At 51.2% G+C, this 17763-nt stretch overlaps 2 protein-coding genes and 1 long non-coding RNA gene across 18 annotated transcripts in view; 1 reads left to right on the top strand and 2 right to left on the bottom strand.

Moving 5' to 3' along the window:
• Mical (Molecule interacting with CasL) overlaps positions 1–17763 on the bottom strand; it is a 51556-nt gene that overhangs the window by 9380 nt on the left and 24413 nt on the right. For 5 of the 16 annotated variants that reach the window (XR_004468499.1, XR_004468500.1, XM_033376969.1 and 2 more), the window contains exons 5-13: positions 10139–11802; positions 9940–10072; positions 9361–9881; positions 9099–9163; positions 8280–8543; positions 6728–7252; positions 5898–6161; positions 5417–5837; positions 5233–5348 (exon numbers count right to left, since the gene is read on the bottom strand). Coding sequence is in view for 14 of the 16 variants with exons in the window: in XM_033376969.1 (XP_033232860.1) it covers positions 5233–5348; positions 5417–5837; positions 5898–6161; positions 6728–7252; positions 8280–8543; positions 9099–9163; positions 9361–9881; positions 9940–10072; positions 10139–11801 (3972 nt within the window). In the remaining 2 variants the exon portion in view is untranslated. Of the gene's footprint in view, positions 1–46; positions 5060–5232; positions 5349–5416; positions 5838–5897; positions 6162–6727; positions 7253–8279; positions 8544–8687; positions 8865–9098; positions 9164–9360; positions 9882–9939; positions 10073–10138; positions 11803–11874; positions 12009–15265; positions 15333–17763 lie in introns of those variants that run through there. The other 11 variants (XM_033376981.1, XM_033376982.1, XM_033376974.1 and 8 more) reach the window with 9 other exon arrangements.
• LOC26533318 (uncharacterized) lies at positions 12287–12961 on the top strand. Its single transcript, XR_001451581.2, has 2 exons — positions 12287–12402; positions 12580–12961. It is a non-coding gene; the product is annotated as an uncharacterized lncRNA (long non-coding RNA).
• LOC4800780 (uncharacterized) lies at positions 13473–14091 on the bottom strand. The gene has a single exon (XM_001357958.4). The coding sequence runs from the start codon at positions 13966–13968 to the stop codon at positions 13534–13536; it is 435 nt and encodes a 144-aa protein (XP_001357995.4). The 5' UTR covers positions 13969–14091; the 3' UTR covers positions 13473–13533.

Genomic DNA, 17763 nt, shown 5'->3' with positions numbered 1-17763 from the left:
ATTGCTTTGGTCAATGATTTGTGGGATTTTTGCTTTAGGAAATAACGCACGACTCTTTGCTGACGGGCAGGAGGCCATAATCGCTGCTGCGTCCATAGCTGGAGGCGGGACTGTGTCGTCGAGGCTTGAAAAGATCACTCAAATGGGAGCTGCGCGGTGTGGCCGTGGTAGATGTGGACACGGATGTGCTGGGGTAGTAGCTGCTGCCCGTGGTGAGGCCCAGCGTTGAGTAGGGTCTCCTGTGGCCGCTGAGGTAGTCGCCGGTGCTGGTGCCGCCGCTGGGACTGAGGTAGTCTGAGTAATTGCTGCGCATCGCGGTGCTGGGGAAGCGACTGGTGCTGGCATAGTGACGTGGCCTGTAGCTGGCTAGATCCTCATCCGATCCGGCCCGGTGCAGGTCCGTGCTGCGTATGACCTCCCGCATGTAGGGATTCCGCTCCACCACCCGCTCGTTGACGAACTCCCGCTTGCGGTTGTGCAGCCGCTTGCTGCGATCGAGCAGGGCCCGCGTGCTGGCGTCCACCGGCTCGTCGTAGTTCACGTAGGCACTGACGGGCCGCGTCGTGGCCACTGTCGTGGCCGTGGAGTGCGTCGTGTCCGTGTCCTGGCTGGAGCGGGCCGACTGCAGCGACTGCAGGGATGGGCCCTTCTTGAGGTCACTGTACGACTTGGAGCTCTGCCTGGAGCTGACGGCGAGCGGCTTGAAGGGCTGCGGCGACTGGGAGCGGGGCTTGTGCTTGGACACCCGACGCCTGGCCTCCAAATATCGGCTCATTATAGCCTCATCATCATCTTCGTCGTCTGGCTGCAAGGCTGCCTGATTCTGGTCAAAGATCGTCTTGCCATCGGGCCACTTGCGGTTCTTGAAGGCCGCCGCTGGGGGCGAGTCGGAGCGGGCGTACTCGGGCAGCAGCTTCTCCGCCTCCTCCTCCTCGGGATCGCTGTCCAGACTGGCGGGCACTCCTTCGATCTGCACCTTGGGCCAGGCCCGGCCCTGGAACACCTCCGGCACGGGCTCGTCCACGGCCACCGGCTCAGGCACGAACCTAGGCTGCTCCAGCTTGGGCAGCTTCAGCTTCCTGGGCATCGGCACGATCACCGGCTTGTTGTCCTGTAACTCTATAAATGCAAACGAGCTGCGTCGCGTCGAGCAGGTGGTCGTGGAGTCCAGGGGCGTGGCCAGCGAGCAGCTGTCGCTGTCCAGCTCCAGCTTTTTGAACATGGGCGGCGTGCCCTCGTGCTTGGTCTCCGTCCGGGCCGTGTCCCCCCGCCGGGCCAGGCTGCTCCTCTGGACGGGAGGCGTGGGTGGCGGCAGGCTCCGCTTGCTGCTGGAATTGCTGTTGCTGTTGCTGCTCTGGAGGGAGTCGCGTCTGCGCTGCTCGGCGGCCGTCGCTTCGAAGCTCTCGTCGCGCCTGATCAAGGCCTGGCGACGCTCCCGCTCAAAGTCCTCGATCAGCCGCCGCTGGGCCACCTCCTCATCCCCATCCGAGGGCAGATTGTTGAGTAGTTGGACGGAGCTGGTGGGCGAGGGTTGGCGCACTTTGTTGCGTCGTGGCGGCATGGGACTGTTGGGCAGCTTCTCCATGTCCCACTCCAGGGAGCTCTCCTTGCTGGCCGCTGCCTGACTCTGCGCCAGCCGGCGACGGGGCATGGGCGAGGCTGGCAGCCTTTCCATGTCCCAGTCGAGGGAGTTCTCCTTGCTCTCCTTGCGAGACGGCACCTTGGACGCTTTGGGCGCCACTTCGAGGAGACTGCTGCGGGAAGAGCTGGCGCTCTGAGGTTTGCCGACTGCCGTAGCAGCGACTGGAGGCTCCACTTCCATCTCTGCTTCTTTCTGTTCCTCTGCAGAGTCCACTAGATCTTCATCGATCACCAGACTGGGGAATCTCAATGGTTTCCCCTGCTCCTCCGAGTCCTCGGGCTTCGCATACACCTGCTGCAGCAAATCCTGCACCGAGGGCGCCATATCCTCGGGATCTAGCTTCGCGAGCTTCTTCTGCAGCCGCTGGGGGGCTGCCGACAGCGATGGTTCACTGGAGGAGGAGCTGCTCTTGGCTCGGCGCTGCGGTCGCGTTGGGAAATGGCTGCCGTCGACCACATCGGGGTGGACCGTATCATCTGTCTGGAATCTGTTCAGCTCCAGCGTTGGCTCCTCATCCCGCTCCAGGGACTCCAGCTTGTCCAAGCAATCCCGTTCCTCCGAGGGGCTGGCTGGGACTACGACCACTGTGGGTGTGATGCCCACCAGCTCGTCGTTCGAGTCGAACTCCACGTGGACCAGCATCTCGTCCGAAAACTGACCAAAGAGCTTCTCGATGCTCTGGTCCTCGGAGCTGCCGCGCTTCACCACCGTCACGGGCTGGGCGCTGGGACTCTTGCTGATCGTGGTGCACAGGGAATCGGCATCCAGGTCCTCATCGTTGGGCTCCGCCTCCGAGTTCATGTCCTGGAAGAGTTCCTCAAAGTGCTGGACCTCCTGGGTCTGCTCCTGTTCCTTTTCCATGCTGGCTAGTGCCTCCAAAGCATCTTGATGTAGCTTCTCCGTCAGGGATATATCTAATGACTGGCGTCGGGACAACACCAGACTCGACTGAGAGCCGCGATGCGAGCTATTGAGGGACTTGTCGCATCCCGTCTTGGGCAGATTCTTGATGTCCTCAATGGGTACCACGAATACCTCTTGGGGCTCCTCTTTGACGGTTGGACTCTTTGTCTTGGAGCGTTCCACCATTTCCTTGGCCTCTGTGGCCTTCTCCAGCAGATCCAGCACCTCAAAATCGTCCGGCACAGGGGTCGCCGGCTTCGGCGGGACCTTCGGGGGCATGGCTTTCTGCGACGACTTCTTGGCTGCCTGCTGCTTGGCCTGCCGTGCACTCCCAATCTTGGCCAGCTCCTCCAGCGAACTGTTGGCCTTCCCGGCCACCTTCGGGGACTTCTTGGGGCTGGGCGACTTCTTCTTTGTGGTCGTCGTCTTCTTGGTGGGCGACCTGAGCTTCTCGGGAGACTTTCGGGAGGCCAGGCCAAAGAACTTGGCCAGCTTGGAGTCGCGATACTGCACGGGCAGATCACCGAGAGCCTTCTCCTCGGCTGCTCGCTTCTGCTGCTGCTGCTGCTCGACCTCCTTCTGGGCATAGAACTTGTCCCGCTTCTTCTGCAGGAAATTGGTGGCCTCGTTGCGCCACTCGTTGCGCAGGTAGTCCATGGTCCGCTCCAGATCGCTCATCGAGTCGCTGGCCAAGGAGGCGAGCGACTCCCGGGAGCGGGTCAGGCTGCTCAGATTGCTGGTGCTCGACTCCATGCGGCGCAGCTTGAAGGCCGCCGCCTGCTCGTCGCTGTTCTGCGTGGACGAGGCCACCGAGCTTATCGATTCGAAGCGCTTCAGGATGTTCTGCACTCCCGAGAGCTCTCCCCTGGCGCTGGGCTTTAGCTCAAAGTCGCCTTCGCCCAAGGACTTGGTCTTGAGCAGCTTCTTGCTGCTGCGACGCGGCAGTCCCAGCTCCAGGTCCAGGCCCGACTCCTCCAGTATGCGATCAATGTTGTCGGACAGATCGCTGGGCGACTTTTCGTCCTGGAAGAGCCGCTGGTATTCGCTGCTGGGCGAGCGTACCTCCCCATCGCCCAATATCTCATCCAAAATACGTTCGGCTTCGTCCTTTGGCGGCTGGTTCTCGACCTCTTTGGCCTTGGCTGCGGCTGCGGCTGCCTCTTGGGCGGCAGCCGCCTTCTTCGCCTTCGTTCCCTTGGGCACAATTTTCTTTATAATCTTGATCTTGCCCTTCCCTGTGGCTGTAGCGGTGGCTGTGCCTTTGACCACCTTCACGGGCGTCGCCTTCTTCTTGGTCAGATCCAGGGCCCCGTCCATTTGATGCTCCCGCAAGCTGAAAGTGTTCAACGAGGCCTGCCTTTTGGGCGGCACTGGCTTTTCCTTTTCCTTGGCCTCGTCCACCGGCTTGGTCACCGGGGTCTGGCTCTTGGCCAGCGAGGCCTCTGTCTGCGACTTCTTCAGTCGATCGGCCACCGTCTCGACAGTTCTGCGCTGCGGGGCCGGACTGCTGGGAAAGTACTTGGCCAGATCCACGTCCTTGAGGGTCTTCTGGTTCTTGTTCGTGTTGAGGGCGGCGCTCTTCTCCAGCTTCTGGTTGGGAAAGTACTTGGACAGATCCACCGAGGCCGGATCTGCCTGGGCGCTCACAGTGGGCATCGTCAATTGCGATCGAATGTGATCCATTGTGCCGGCAAAGCTGGTGGCCTGGATCTCCTTCAGTTTGCTGTTCAGCTCCTTGCTTCCCTGCAGCTCTTCCGCGTCCGCATCCACGTCCATATCCTCCTCGTCTTGGAGCTGGTTCTGGTCTTTGCTCTGCTGTCGCTGCAGTTTCTTTATCGTTCCCAGAATCCCCTCAAAGTGCATTTTACTATCGTGGGTGTCGTCCTTCTTCTTTACCCGAGGACTGCCTTGCGTGCTGGCATTGCTCTTGAGGCTGTTGGAGCGACTTACATTGGCACTGCCCCTGGGACTCTTCAGGCCCTTCGCCGCGGGCTTCTGCAGCAGTTCCTTGGGCCGCTCCTCAAAGTTCGGCTTCCGTGGCCTCAGCTCATCCAGATTGAAATCGATGACGGGTTTGGGCTTGGGCTTCGCCTCGACAGCACCCAGCGACTGCACCTTCTCGTATTTTTCGTCAAACTTGGACTTGGGCTTCGGTGGAGGAGCAGCAGCTGGAGCAGCACTCCCCTTGGCCATTCCTGCGGCTATGGCCGCATTCTCGGCCAGCCATTTCTCCTTGAGCGTCAGCTTGCGCAGGATGTCGCTCTTGACCAGGTTCTCCTTGGCCAGCAGCTCGAGATCCTTGTTCATTTTGACCATGTTGGTCATGTGGTAGAGCTTCTCGCTGATCGCCTCGATCTCGCTGCTGAACTTGCGCGGCGCATTCCGCTCCAGCTGCTCCATCTCCACGCGAGTGGGCGTGGCCGGTTGACTGCGCGCCGACTCGAAGGAGTTGGCCGAACGCAGGGAGCCCCCCTCCACGTTCTCCTTATCATTTTCAACACTAACCTTAAGCTTCTAAGGGTTTAAGGGGGGAAAAAATAGAAACCAACACCACAACAGGGGGTCAGGGGCAGGGGTCAGGGGGCAGGGATTAAGAGTCAGAGTACGTGGAAAATAAATGAGAATAATGATCAACAGGTTAGTCTCTTCCCACAACCAATGGCCGTAACGGCGTGTAGGGGCCTCACCTCGGTCTCCGTGTCCGTGGGCAGATTGGCGGGCAGCGGCTGTAGGCGTACCTCCTCGCGTCGCAGCTCCCGGGCCTTCTTGAAGTCCTCGCCCTCGGTGTCGTCCTTGCCATCATCTGAAACACACACAAACAGATGCAAAACGTTAGGCATCCTCCAGGCAGCAACCTCGCCTCCTGCGTACCCGCAATACCATCACTGGAGTCGTAAGAGTCCGTCGTATCGTCGCTTTCGCCGCAGTACTGCTTGCCAATCCAGTCGGAGGCCAGCTGGAGGGTCTGTGCCCCGAATGGCGAGTCGTCCGCCTCCTCGAATATCTCCGAATCGGACTCCGTGTCCGATTCGTCCGAGCTGGACAGCTCCGACTGTGAGTCGTTGTTCGATTCGGGCAGGAAATTGCGGCCCGACCACTCGTGCTCATCGATCACATTGGCCTCGTCGTCGGACAAGGCATCCGCGGGGATTGTCGTCTCCAGCAAGTCCACTTGGTCCCTGGCCGCTGCCTGATCCGCCTCCTCCTGGTTGGTGTCCATTCGTTCCACTGTTGCAGCAGCTCGGGCCGCAGGCGAGGCAGCAGCCTGGACAGCAGCAGCAGCAGCGGATTTCTGCCAAGGATAAACATTAACAAAGCACTCTAGAGACGGACATTTGGCGGCGTTACTCACTCTGGCCTTGTTGCTGCGCTGCGGCAGTGGCTTGGACGGCAGCCGGAAGTGCTGGGTGCAGTAGAAGCGGCCCTGGGGATCGTCACGATCGAAGGCATAGCCGCCCAGCCGCAGATTCGTGTGGCAGTGATGGCACTTGAGACAATTGCGATGCAACACCAGACCCTCCACAGTGGTCTTCTCCATGAGGTAGACAGTCTGCTTGCAGAAGCGGCACTTCTCCGAGGCGGCCTGCTTCTTGAAGGCCAGCGCCACCTTAGAGCTCTATGGGGAAGAACGGAGGAGAGCATTAGAAGGGGTGTGATCCATGGACAAACAGGTCAACAGATCAACAGTTAAACATTCATTGAGGTTAGTTTTGCATTGCTTTGCGATGGATGTTAAATGTATCTTATGAAATGAGTGTGTGTCGTCGGTGAGAGATGCGGAAGCGCCTAACAACTAACATCAGCAACAGCAACAGCAACAAAGGAATGGGAGTGGGAATAGGGGACAGGGGATAGGCAAAGATCAAGATGTGGCACCTCTTTTGAGGAGTCGGTCCACAGAATCCAACAACATCATACACAGTCTTTGGCGAGGCGCAATATACACCATAAACTCGTACGTTGCCTGGCGCCTCATGCCACATCTTGGTAATTGTTTAGACTTTGGCATAGGATATGGGATTACTGGGGTTACTGGAGGCATTGGGGATCATCCCCTACAACCACTAAAACAACTGCAGCAGCACAGAACCACAAAAAAGCCACAAAAATCAAAGAAAAATCAAACAAAAAAGAAGAAAGAGTGGGGAAAACCGAAGAGGGAAAACACGGTAAACTACTCACAGATTTGGGTATGACTGTATTGGACTGGAGGACGGTGGTGGTGGCCTCGTCCGAATTGGCATCGTCCTTGCGCACAAATTGGCCAGCTATGGAGGCCACCTTGTTGCGTCCCCGCTCGCCCACGTCCAGATTGTGGCCCTCCTTCAGCTGTTTGTCCAGGTTCTTGATTGTCTGATCGATTTCCTTGAACTTCTCGGCCTCGCGCGAGTCCTGCCGCTGCGGCTTGGACATCTTGTGCTGGCGGGCCTGGAACTGCTCCTTGCTCCACTTGGGCACCTTCTCGCGGCCCTTGGGCCCGTGGATCTCCGTCTTCTTGGACAGTTCGATCTTCTTTTCGATCTCGCGCACATTCCAGTCGGTCGAGTCGATCTTGCCGATGGCCCGCATCAGATCCTTGGGCTTCTTGTCGCCGCCCAGGCCGCCGCGTCCCGTCATACGTTGCTCCATGCTCTTGATCCGATCGCTGAATTGTTCATCGGCAGCGCTGCGCGGCAGGGCCGAGGGTATGTCCCCGCGTTCGCGATCCTTTTTGGTTTTTTGGGGAGAGGGTGGGGGGGAGTATTAGGATCGGTTCGGGAGTGGGTTGGAGAAATCAAAATGGTTTAGATATATAGATATTTAAGGTCGGCAGAACAACAGAACCAAAGAACGGAACCAAAAACAAACAACAACAAAACGATCATCAAAACTCAAAACGAAAACTATTTTCTCTCGGTTTAACACTAGTTAGAGACTTAGCCTAGCCTAGGGACTACAATTAGTACGAGCATCTGGCTACACTCAGAGAAAAATGGCTTAGTAAAACGGAATGCCTCTTATATTTAAATTAAATATTCGATTTTTAAGTAAGAAATTAGTGAACATTTATAGATTTAAGCACAAATGTATTCCAAAGTCTTTTTATTTAATTAAAATATATTTATTTTAGATCAGAAATATATTTAATTTAAATATTAAATATATCAAAATTAAACATGAAATATATTTAATTAAAATATTAAATATATTTCAATCAATTATTTTCATATTAATGCCAGAAATTAAGGGAAAATAATTTCTTTTTACAATATTCCCATCTCTTTTTTTTAATTTCTCTTTAATTGAAATTAAATATATTGAAAAATTTAATTTAAACATGAAATATATTAAATTAAAATATAAAAAACATATCTCAATCAATTTTTTCCATTTCAATGTCGGAATGTAAGTGAAAACAATTCCTTTTTACAATTTCCACTCCCGTTTCAAGATTTGGCATTAATTTAAATAATCTACTTGCAAATATTTAATTTTCAGTGCTATTTCCTCTGAGTGTAGGTTAAAAAACAACAAATATTAGAGCGGAGCGCAGCGCAGCATTCTCTTAAACAGGATCCCGCAGGGATCGCCGAACCACATTTAAATCAGTTGGAAAACAACCTTTTGCTGGTAGTCACATATTTTGGGCGAAAAGTTAACGGGGAAGCGGTTAGTTTTCTCTTGTATATTGAGAGACGAAAAGAGATCAGGCGGCGTGCAGCAGGAGAGCGGGAGAGCAGGAGCACCGGCTTACGGGGAACAGTAGCTTCCGTTCGAGATCCTTGACGCGATCATTGAAAATGGGCGCCTGCTGCCTGTAGAGGAATATCGAGTAGTCCTCGAAGGGGCTGCCGTCCTCGGCGACACCATCCTCGCCCTCCCTCAGCAGCTTGCCGGCCTGCAGCAGCTGCAGGCTCTTGTAGAAGTTCTGCGTCTGATGGTAGCGCTGCTGCCGTCGCTTGCTCATCCGCTCCTGTCGGTTCTCTTCGATGTCTTGCAGGCGCTGCTGGCGCTCCTCCTGCGCGTCATATAGACATATAGAATCGGATTCAGAGCCGGATTCAGGGTACGTTGAGGATACGGATACGGAACGGGATATGTGTGTGTGTGGTGTGTGATTGATTGCATGAAACAGACACAAAACGGTAGAGACTAAGACTAAGAGCTACTTGAGGTATTAGTAGGGGGTTGGGGGTGGGTGGGGGGTTACATAGAGGTGGAGGGGCGGACTGGACACCACTTGGACACTGATCGAACTGACCTCATTGATGGATGATTCGAATGCACTTATGGCGGTCGAGAGTTCATGACAGAGAGCTGTTCTCAGTATTAGCTGAACCTTTGGGAACAGATTATTCTCTTGTTGGTTTATGTTTCGGTTTTCAATGGATATGATTATTTATGTTACAATTTGTATGGAATGTTTTACAAATCAATCTTTGATATATATGTATATGAAAATATCTTGTAAATCTGGCCGAAAAGTGACCATTTCCCCAGTCACTTTTCAACCAGATTGTACATTCTCTACCCAACCAATCCATGATTTAATTAATCTCCAGCATCTACTCACAATATTGGCCGTTTTGTCGGACGTCTGGCGACGCTTCTTCGAACGACGGGGCGTATCATTTTGCCCTGAAAGACAGAGAGAGAGAGGGGGATGATATAGAGCCGGGAGAATCGGGGTATGTACAAAATAATGAACCAGAGGGGGAGATACACCACTTTATAATCGAATTTTATTACAAAAAAAGCAGCAGCAAAATACAGCAGCCCACTCTGAGATCATTATTTGTCTGTGAGATCACGATGTATAATGGTTATCAACACACCCACGTGGTGGAGATTGCCTCCTCCTGCAGTGGCGCCGCCGACGCCAGATCCTCCTCCGGCTGCTCCGGCAGTGCCTGTCCCTGCGCCGCCGCTGTTCAACAGCTGTTCGTGGCGCCGCTGCCGCTTGGCCCGCTCCTCCTCGAGCACCGAGCGTCGCTGGACCGTCGTGGGCACATCGACGGCATCCTGCATGGGCGACTTGGCCTTGGGCTTCATCTGCAGCAGCTTGGAGAAGTCCGGCGGGGCATGCGTGTGATTGATGCGGTGCTTTTGCCGCAGATCGCTAAAGTCCATCTTCGGATGCTTGATGTGCGGTATCTCGCCGCGGAACAGCTCACAGATCTGATCCAGATAGTTGAGCCAGATCCTAGACTCGATGTCCGTCAGCTCGAGCGATTGCTTGGCACTCATGATCCGCTTAACGCCCAGCTCTCGCTCCAGGACGGCAAAGGCCAGCTCGTTGCACTCCAAGGGACTCATGTCCTTGGTGACCGCGAATTCGATTAGATCGGGGCGATATCTAATACAGAAAGCAAAGGATTAGTGGTGGAAGGAGTACCCTTCGAAGAAAAGCTTACCGACTGATTAGGCCACAGAGTACACGTCCATTGCGCAGCACATCGGATGGCTCCTTGAGCTCAGGCACAAATTGATGCGAATGCAGCTGGGCAGCGATCCATCGGAGCAGCGAAGCGCCCTGGGGCATCGAATCTGTGCGGAATGGAAAGATTATTCGCCTTAGAAGGTGCTCAAGGGTATGCCTGTCTCAAGACTCACCACCGCTGCGTCGCTTCCGCCTGCCAGGCGTCTCCACATGCGGGCCGGCATGCTGCGTGTCCATGAAGGTCTGCTCCAGCACCGACGGGTCATCGGTGTCGATCAGATGCTTGACCTGCCAACTGTTGACCGACTCCCGATTGAGGTTCGGATAGCGTGTGGCCGGATCCACGGTGTAGGCGCTAATGTCCCGCTGCAGCGTGTCCGGCGTGGTCTGATTGAGCAGCCGGTAGATGCTCTCGCGCTGCGCCAGCACCCCCAAGGTGCTGTTCTGTGGATTCGACCAGAGCTTGATGGCATAGGCGGCGTCCATGCTGGAGAGAAAGCCGCGGGCACAGCCCGAGCCGGTGGGCCAGAAGGGCTCCAGGAGGCTGTCGCCGACCAGGCACTGCAGCAGGCGGCAGCCCTTGCGGACGATGACGCGGCAGGACATCTCGGCGGCGAACATCGACGTGAAGTCGAACATGGCCACGTCCGGTTTGCCGTAATGATTGACGGCAAACTCCAGGTTGGGCATCTGGTATTGGGTGGAGAACTCGGCCGCCTCGCGGGCATAGTCGTGCAGCTTCTGGGTGTCGACGTTGGGGCCGGCGAGCAGCTCGGCGGGATCGGCCATGTCCTCGATGATGACGCCCTTGTCGATCAGGCTGTGCTTCTTGGCGGTCATCACAAAGTAGTGCGTCTCGTCCTTGTAGTAGACGATGTTCTCCAGGTCGATGCCCGTCTTGCCGTACAGCTCCTTGAAGAAGGCCTGGTTGAAGATGAAGGCCACGCCGCTGATCTCCTCCACCTTGGCCTCCGCCTCCGTCTTCTTGTTGACGAAATTGGCCGTGATGGCGATGGCCAGCTTGCCGCGAAACTCCTTCCGCCGAAAGTCGAGCATGTTCCGCTTGCCGTCCGCCCCGATCAGGACATCGAACTCGTAGTGCGACACGGGATGGTCGGCGGGCGTCACGGCCGCCCGCCAGCCGACGGCATCGCCGCCGGGCTCCAGGGCGTGCTCGAAGCTGACGCCCTCGTGGATCTCGACGCCCAGCAGCAGGGCCACCTTCAGCAGCATGCACTGCAGCTGCCGTATGGAGATGTGGTCGATGGACCCCGCACAGAACTTGCCGTAGAACTTCTTGGCCCCGAGATTCCGCAGATCCGTGATCACGAAGGGCCACAGGTGCAGCACATTGTTGCGGCTGATCCGGTCGCGCTTCTCCAGCACCACAACCTTGGCGCCCAGCAGCTGCGCCTCGATGGCCGTCCGCAGGCCGCACGGTCCGGCCCCGATCACCAGGACGCGGGTGCCCGCGCAGGCCGTGCCCTTGCCGTACACCCGATGGGCGGCCCGGGCGTCAAACTTCTTCCACAGCGCCGCGGCCTTCCACGAGCGCACCTTGGCCTTCAGCTTCGGGTAGTAGTCGTTGAGGGGCGACGGCCGCAGGCCCACCGCCTCGCACATGGTCCGATGGAGGGCCAGGATCTGTCGCATTGTCGTGGCCACGCAGAGCAGATCGAACAGCTCCGCGGCCTCGGCAGCCGCCGCATGTTCGGCCATCAGCAGCTGTTGCTGCTGCTGCTGTTGCACTGTCAGCTGTTGTTGCTGTTGCTGTTGTTGCTGCTGCAGCTGTTGCTGCTGCTGCGTTTGATGGTGCCGCTGATGTTGGCGGCTCATTCTGCAATCGAGAGGCGGAGAGAGCGGTGTTCGAGGTTTATTATGGAAAAACAGTATAGAAAACAGATCTTACGTTTGATTGAAAAACTTGCTTAAAACGAATTGTGTCTGAATACGGAGCGTAGATCTCAAGCATTGCTCAAAATAAGTTCTCCATTTGTTTCTACCCTTCAATTTGGCTTAAAGCTACCGAAATATTTATCTCTCTTTCTATCTTCTCTCCGATTTTAGAGTCAAATTAGTGTTTGAAAATATCTGCCCTTGACATTTCCTGGAAAAAGTAGTGTTCCACAGGTCTAAGGTCAGATGAAGTACCATAGATTTTTGTGCAGGTTTTCGGCTTCTGGGGACCGACTGCGCGCTGAGGCGAAGGCTATCCCAAAAGGGCTCAGATGATTCCCTTTTCGAGTGCCAGTTTGAGTCATTGATTGGCTGGACTCCGTGTCATAGGGCATCTCCCTGTAAACTGTGGTTATCCTTCGGTGGTTGACCTTTTTCTCTCCCAAAAAACGCTGGCTATACCCTTCATTGGCTGGAGTATATCCCGACCTGATTGGCAGTCAACGAACCCTCATCAGGATGCTACTTCCTTATAAAAAACGTAAACAAAGTCCACGTTTTACTTTTGAAAAATTCTCAGAAATGAATGCATACCCCCCGCCCCACATCGCTCTCTCTTTCTCTCTATCCTTCAATGTCACATCTGTATCTCTCTTTCTCTCTCTCTCGGAACAAAAAGATTTCTTAGTCAACTTTTGTCTTTGTCATCATTTTACAGAGCTTTTTTCTCTGGGGTTTTGCCTTCGTATGGATGATTTGTGTTTCTGATTTCGTTGAGAACATTATTCTTCAATTAATTAAATCAGAGCAGAGACCATAAAACACTCGTATGCAAAAAGCCACGATAATGAGATGACGACGAGGGGTCAGGGGACGACAATAAACCCGTAAACAAGGCACAGCAGAAAAGAGCAGAGAGGAAAGAACTCTGGGCTGCCATTAAGGAAGTGCTGGAAGTACTGAAGGAGGTCCACAACGAACCCCTCAAATACCCTTTAACGAACACCAAAAAACCACCCTTAACAGACTCAACGTTCAATCTCGGTAAGGCACAAGGCATGCATTTTGTTTGCGAGGAATAAAAGCAGTTGGAAACGAGACGAAGATGTACTCGTCGCATTTGAGCGGCCTGCAGGAGTGGAGAACCTAACGAGCATCGCCTGGAAGAGTATTCTCCCTGAACAGGGATGATCTGAGGAACTCTTGCCGATTCCAGGCCACGTGGGAGGGAGACCATAAACCGGTAAAGGCTATCCTGGTTGTATATTTCAGGCAATCCTTCGCTGGCACACTCCCCGCTGTAGGGTATCTTTTGGAGAGCCCAATGACAAGTGAACCAGACAGAAGCCAAAGGCAAATGAGCCGGTAAAACGCTGCAGCTCGAGTCTGAACTTTTCCTTTGGTTTCTAGACAGGCAACAACCCGACAATGGACACAGGACCCAGGGGGGGAGCGGGCACCTAGATGGGGCACTGTAAAGTGGAGTAGTATTTTGCCTGCAAACCGCAGCTGTTTGTTCTTTGTGAGTGTTTGTTGAGTGTTGAATGTGGAACGTGGCATGTGAATGTCCCGTGCACACAAAGGACAATAGCCCCACAAAACAAGGACGAGTCATTGCCCCATTTTCCAAGCCTCGAATGGGATTAAATTTCGGTTTATTTTGTGACTCTTCTCATTCATTATCGTCGACTGATATCCACTTTGGATGTACCGCATCGTGCAGGTACACCAGACGAAGTCTGCTTCCGGGGATCAGTGCGGTCTTGTCCAACCGCTGGAGCTTCCGCATCAGCGGGGAGATCTCGGTCTTGCCCCCGGCAAGTATTTTGGCCGCATACTCATCAATGTCCTGACGCAGTTGCTCCACGACGCTGGGCACCGGCGAGTAGCAGCCCAAGTGGCACTCGAAGAACCCGCTGGCCTCGCCCGCTCGAAGCACATAGGCCACCACGGGCTGGATGAGGTCCAGCGGCAGCTTGTACACCGTCGACACCCGCTGGGCCACCTCCGCGATGGTGACGGGACGGCCCAGCACCTTCACGACCTCCAGCACCACGGCTCCGTTCTGTTTGCCCAAATTTGTGGGCCTTTGAGCCAGGTTCATCATCAAAAAGAAAGCTGACGAAAATTTGGAAATCACGTGCGTAGATTGTAGATTGTAGAGCTCCCTCGGGGTTCGGGATTTGTTGTGTCAGGCGGACCGGAGACAGGCGTTTAGAAAGGGTTGCTTGAGAGCTCCAAAATCTATTCAGAAATGGAACAATAGTAGGCTTGGAAATTTCAAAAGGTTATCCATATTTCTGGGCCTTTCATTCCTTATATTTGAAGGAGGAAATTCCAAAAGGATATCCATATTTCTAGGCCTCTTATTCCTCATATTTGAAGGGGGAAATTCCAAAAGGATATCCACATTTCTGGGCCTATTATTCCCCATTTTTGAAGGAGGGAATTCCACAGGATATCAATATTTCTAGGCCTATTATTCCTCATATTTGAAGGAGGAGATTCCCAAGGATATCCACATTTCTGCGCCTATTATTCCCCATATTTGAAGGAGGAAATCCAAAAGGATATCCTGGCCTATTATTCCCCACAAAATCCCACACTGCAAATCCCATTGTCAATGCCAAAAACATTTCTAATTCCTGATGGCTCATCGTCTATTCGATTTTCGGGTCGGGGATTGGCGCCAAGAAAGTCGTAAAAAGAGCACGCACACGACCTCCCCCAAGGATGGGGGGGGGGTCCGGCGACAGCTCGACGGCTGCCACTCTCCCTTTTTTTTCTCTCTTTCTCCACAGCTTTTGTCTCTCTTAAAACAACAGCCTTGTTGGGGACACAATATTATGTCACCTCCTGGGCATAGGGGGTGGTGCTGGTGAGGGGGCGGTGGCGGGGTGCGATGATAAAAATTAAAGTCCAATGAAAATGAGAACTTTAGCGCTTATCGATTTTTGTTGTCTGTGGAGTCCATCGTCGCTTAACGCTTTGTTTGTTGAGGCAGGGAGGGAAATTCAAATTCAAATTGAAAAACAGGGTGGACAGGATTCGGGGTCGAGGGTTAACAATGACTCATCTTTGGGCACAACTTTTTCGACGGTGGGCGGCCCAGAAATAACCACCAAAATTACTCAGAGATACATACGATTAGACGGATAGAAAACACATTTTGTTTCATGATTTATAAAGCCTTGCACATGGCCCCTGCTGTGGCCGGACAAGATCAAGGTTCTCTCCCTCTCTCTTGAGGGGGAAAGAAATTTAGATTGAAAATTCCAAAAAGGAAAAGAAAAGAACACTTGGCTTGTGGCCAGGAAAATACCGATGCCCGCCATTCATAAACAAATCAATTAGTTTTCTTCTTTTTTCAATTTTCACTTTTTCCGAAATTTTCTATATCTTACCCGAAGAAATCTTCTCTTATTTTGGGTCACAATATTTGTTTTGAATTATTTATATTTATTTACTTTTAATTATTTTTTTTTATTATTAATTTTTTTATTTTTGTGGTTTTTTTATAAATGTTTATTTTTATATAAATATTTATTTTTATAATATTTATATTTTTTGTATTTTTATTTATTATTTTTAGAATATTTATATTTTTTTATTTTTTATAATTTATTTATTTATTGAAATTTTCAAATCGTTTGCATCACGTTGTGCATCGAGGAGCCACTTGATCGGTAATGAGGCTTTGCCACTGCAGTGGCATCATATTTAAGGGGCATTCCCTGACAAAGATACAATGGGGATAAAGATACAGATACGGATAGATACAGATCGAACAAAAGTCAGGAAACCATCAACCACCAACAAGGGAATCATTCCAGCAACAAACAGGGTGAAAACTTTTGTCACAACCAACAAAAAAAAAGAACGTAAAACATGAAAAAAAAACACCTCTAATTATAGATTTATAGATATTGTATCTACAAGCGAGAACGCATCGAACAAATGTTTCCCTCATCGTTTGCCCAGAAGGAGAACCGAAGGGGGAGTTGTGGGGGAGCTACACCGTCGATAAGAAAGCTCTTGAACACTTTCTAACCTTTTTTTTGTTTGGCTGTGATTTGCTCATGAAAGTCACGTAATTTGAATATATTTTTGGTATTTTTATTTGTTCAGTTTTGAAGGCAAAATATACGAGAAATGTGACGAAAATTTAAAGCGTTCTGGACTTTAGGCAAAGAAAACAAAGAAATTATATTCCCGTAGCTCGCACTTACTCTCTCTCTTTCCCAGTGTGGCTTAGCAGGTGGGGGGGAGTTTTCAAAGAGACCGCACTATTTCTACCTTTATATACAGCGCTCTCTCTCTTCCAGTATGGCTTAGCAATTGAGAGTTGGTATTTTTGTCCATGACTGGCTTTTATTCAAAGAGAGAAAAAGATGTCTCTCTGTTTCTCTCTCTCTTTCTCCCACTGCTATTTAAATCCCAAAAGGATTCTTATTTAAAAAAGTATTCCTTTAAAGTCTTGCGAGACCCAGAAACCGCCGTAGGCTGGCCAGAATACACCCAGTCGACCTGCCCTACAGGATGATCTATGAGGAGCTCTACCCTATAAACCGGGACAGATAATTGAACCAAATAATATCACCCTCCAAATTCTTTATTAATTAATTTCTTTTTGTAAATATCATAATTTTTCCTATTATTGTTGTAAAAATTGCTCTAACAGCAACAGCAAACAACAACAATTTGTATCAGTGATATTATTGTATAAACAAAAATAAAAAATAAATAATAAAAAAAATTATAATAAAGAATAACAAAAAATAATAAAATAAAAATAATACAAAAAATAAGTATATATAAAAAAAATCCCACGTCTTGGATTGTTTGTCTAGAGATATTTCACCTAAATCCCTATAAAAAGAATCTGAGCACAGGGTATCTTCGTGTCGAGTCCAGCGTCCAACGTTCTTACTAATATTTACTGTATATTTTTACGAATATTTCCTAAAATTTGTTTGGGAATTAACAAATTACAATCCTAAATTTAGCAATAATTTCCAATGGACGGCAATATAATGCATTTTCCCAACATTTTAGATACAATTTTGGCAAAGAAAATAAACTAATAAATAAGAAGAGAATATATTTGTTGTGTGATTAAAATATAGTATTAATAAACAAGTTGCGTTGGCAAATAATTCACAGCTCGATTTTCAATCAATTCCTCTTCCATATTGAACTAAAGAATTCTCGCCTCTGGGGCACAAAAAGATATGCAAATGGGGAGACGCTTGATTGATTTGTGTGCCGCGCCTCGTCTCGTCTCGAAAGGCAGACATTCACAAAAGAATTGTTTAGATTGCAACAAATTGATTTATGACGAAACCGACGAATGCGGAAATGCCTCAAAATCATTTTCGGATTTGGGGATTCGGAGAAGCCAAAGGGAGAGTGAGAGTGGTAGATGCACTCGTATTTATGCACTCGAGTGTGACAATTAAAGACGGGGATACACGCCCCCTGGCGCTTTTCTTTCGGTTTGCCTGACAAGTGAAAAATGATGACAAAATTCGTATAGTTTTTGTGATTGGAATAAAACTTGTGGCCGGCTTTTGGTTGGGCGCCAACAAACAGTCTCTTCATGTAATTCACTTGGCAGCCAACGGGTAGGGGAATAAATAAATTATTTGCATTTAATTAATTAGAGATGGTCAAAGCGTTGACAGATTGCGAGGATAAACTGTCACGAATTCACTAGTATTTTCAAGAAGACAAAAATATGGTAGGGTCTGGCATTTAAGACAGGAAACCTCTCTATTATGGCTGTAATAATTCTACAATAATCCCCCAAGAGAGAGTGCCGGAACGAATATGTTGTTGAAAGATTTTTTCTTTTGTAGAATTTTTGTGAACTGCTGCTGCACTTCTCTCGAGTGTAATTTGA

This window comes from Drosophila pseudoobscura, chromosome 2, assembly GCF_009870125.1.
Source record: "Drosophila pseudoobscura strain MV-25-SWS-2005 chromosome 2, UCI_Dpse_MV25, whole genome shotgun sequence".
Taxonomy (NCBI): Eukaryota; Metazoa; Arthropoda; class Insecta; order Diptera; family Drosophilidae; genus Drosophila; species Drosophila pseudoobscura.
The sequence above is the reverse complement of the archived record's forward strand: the minus strand, read 5'-3'. Positions and strand labels throughout refer to the sequence as shown.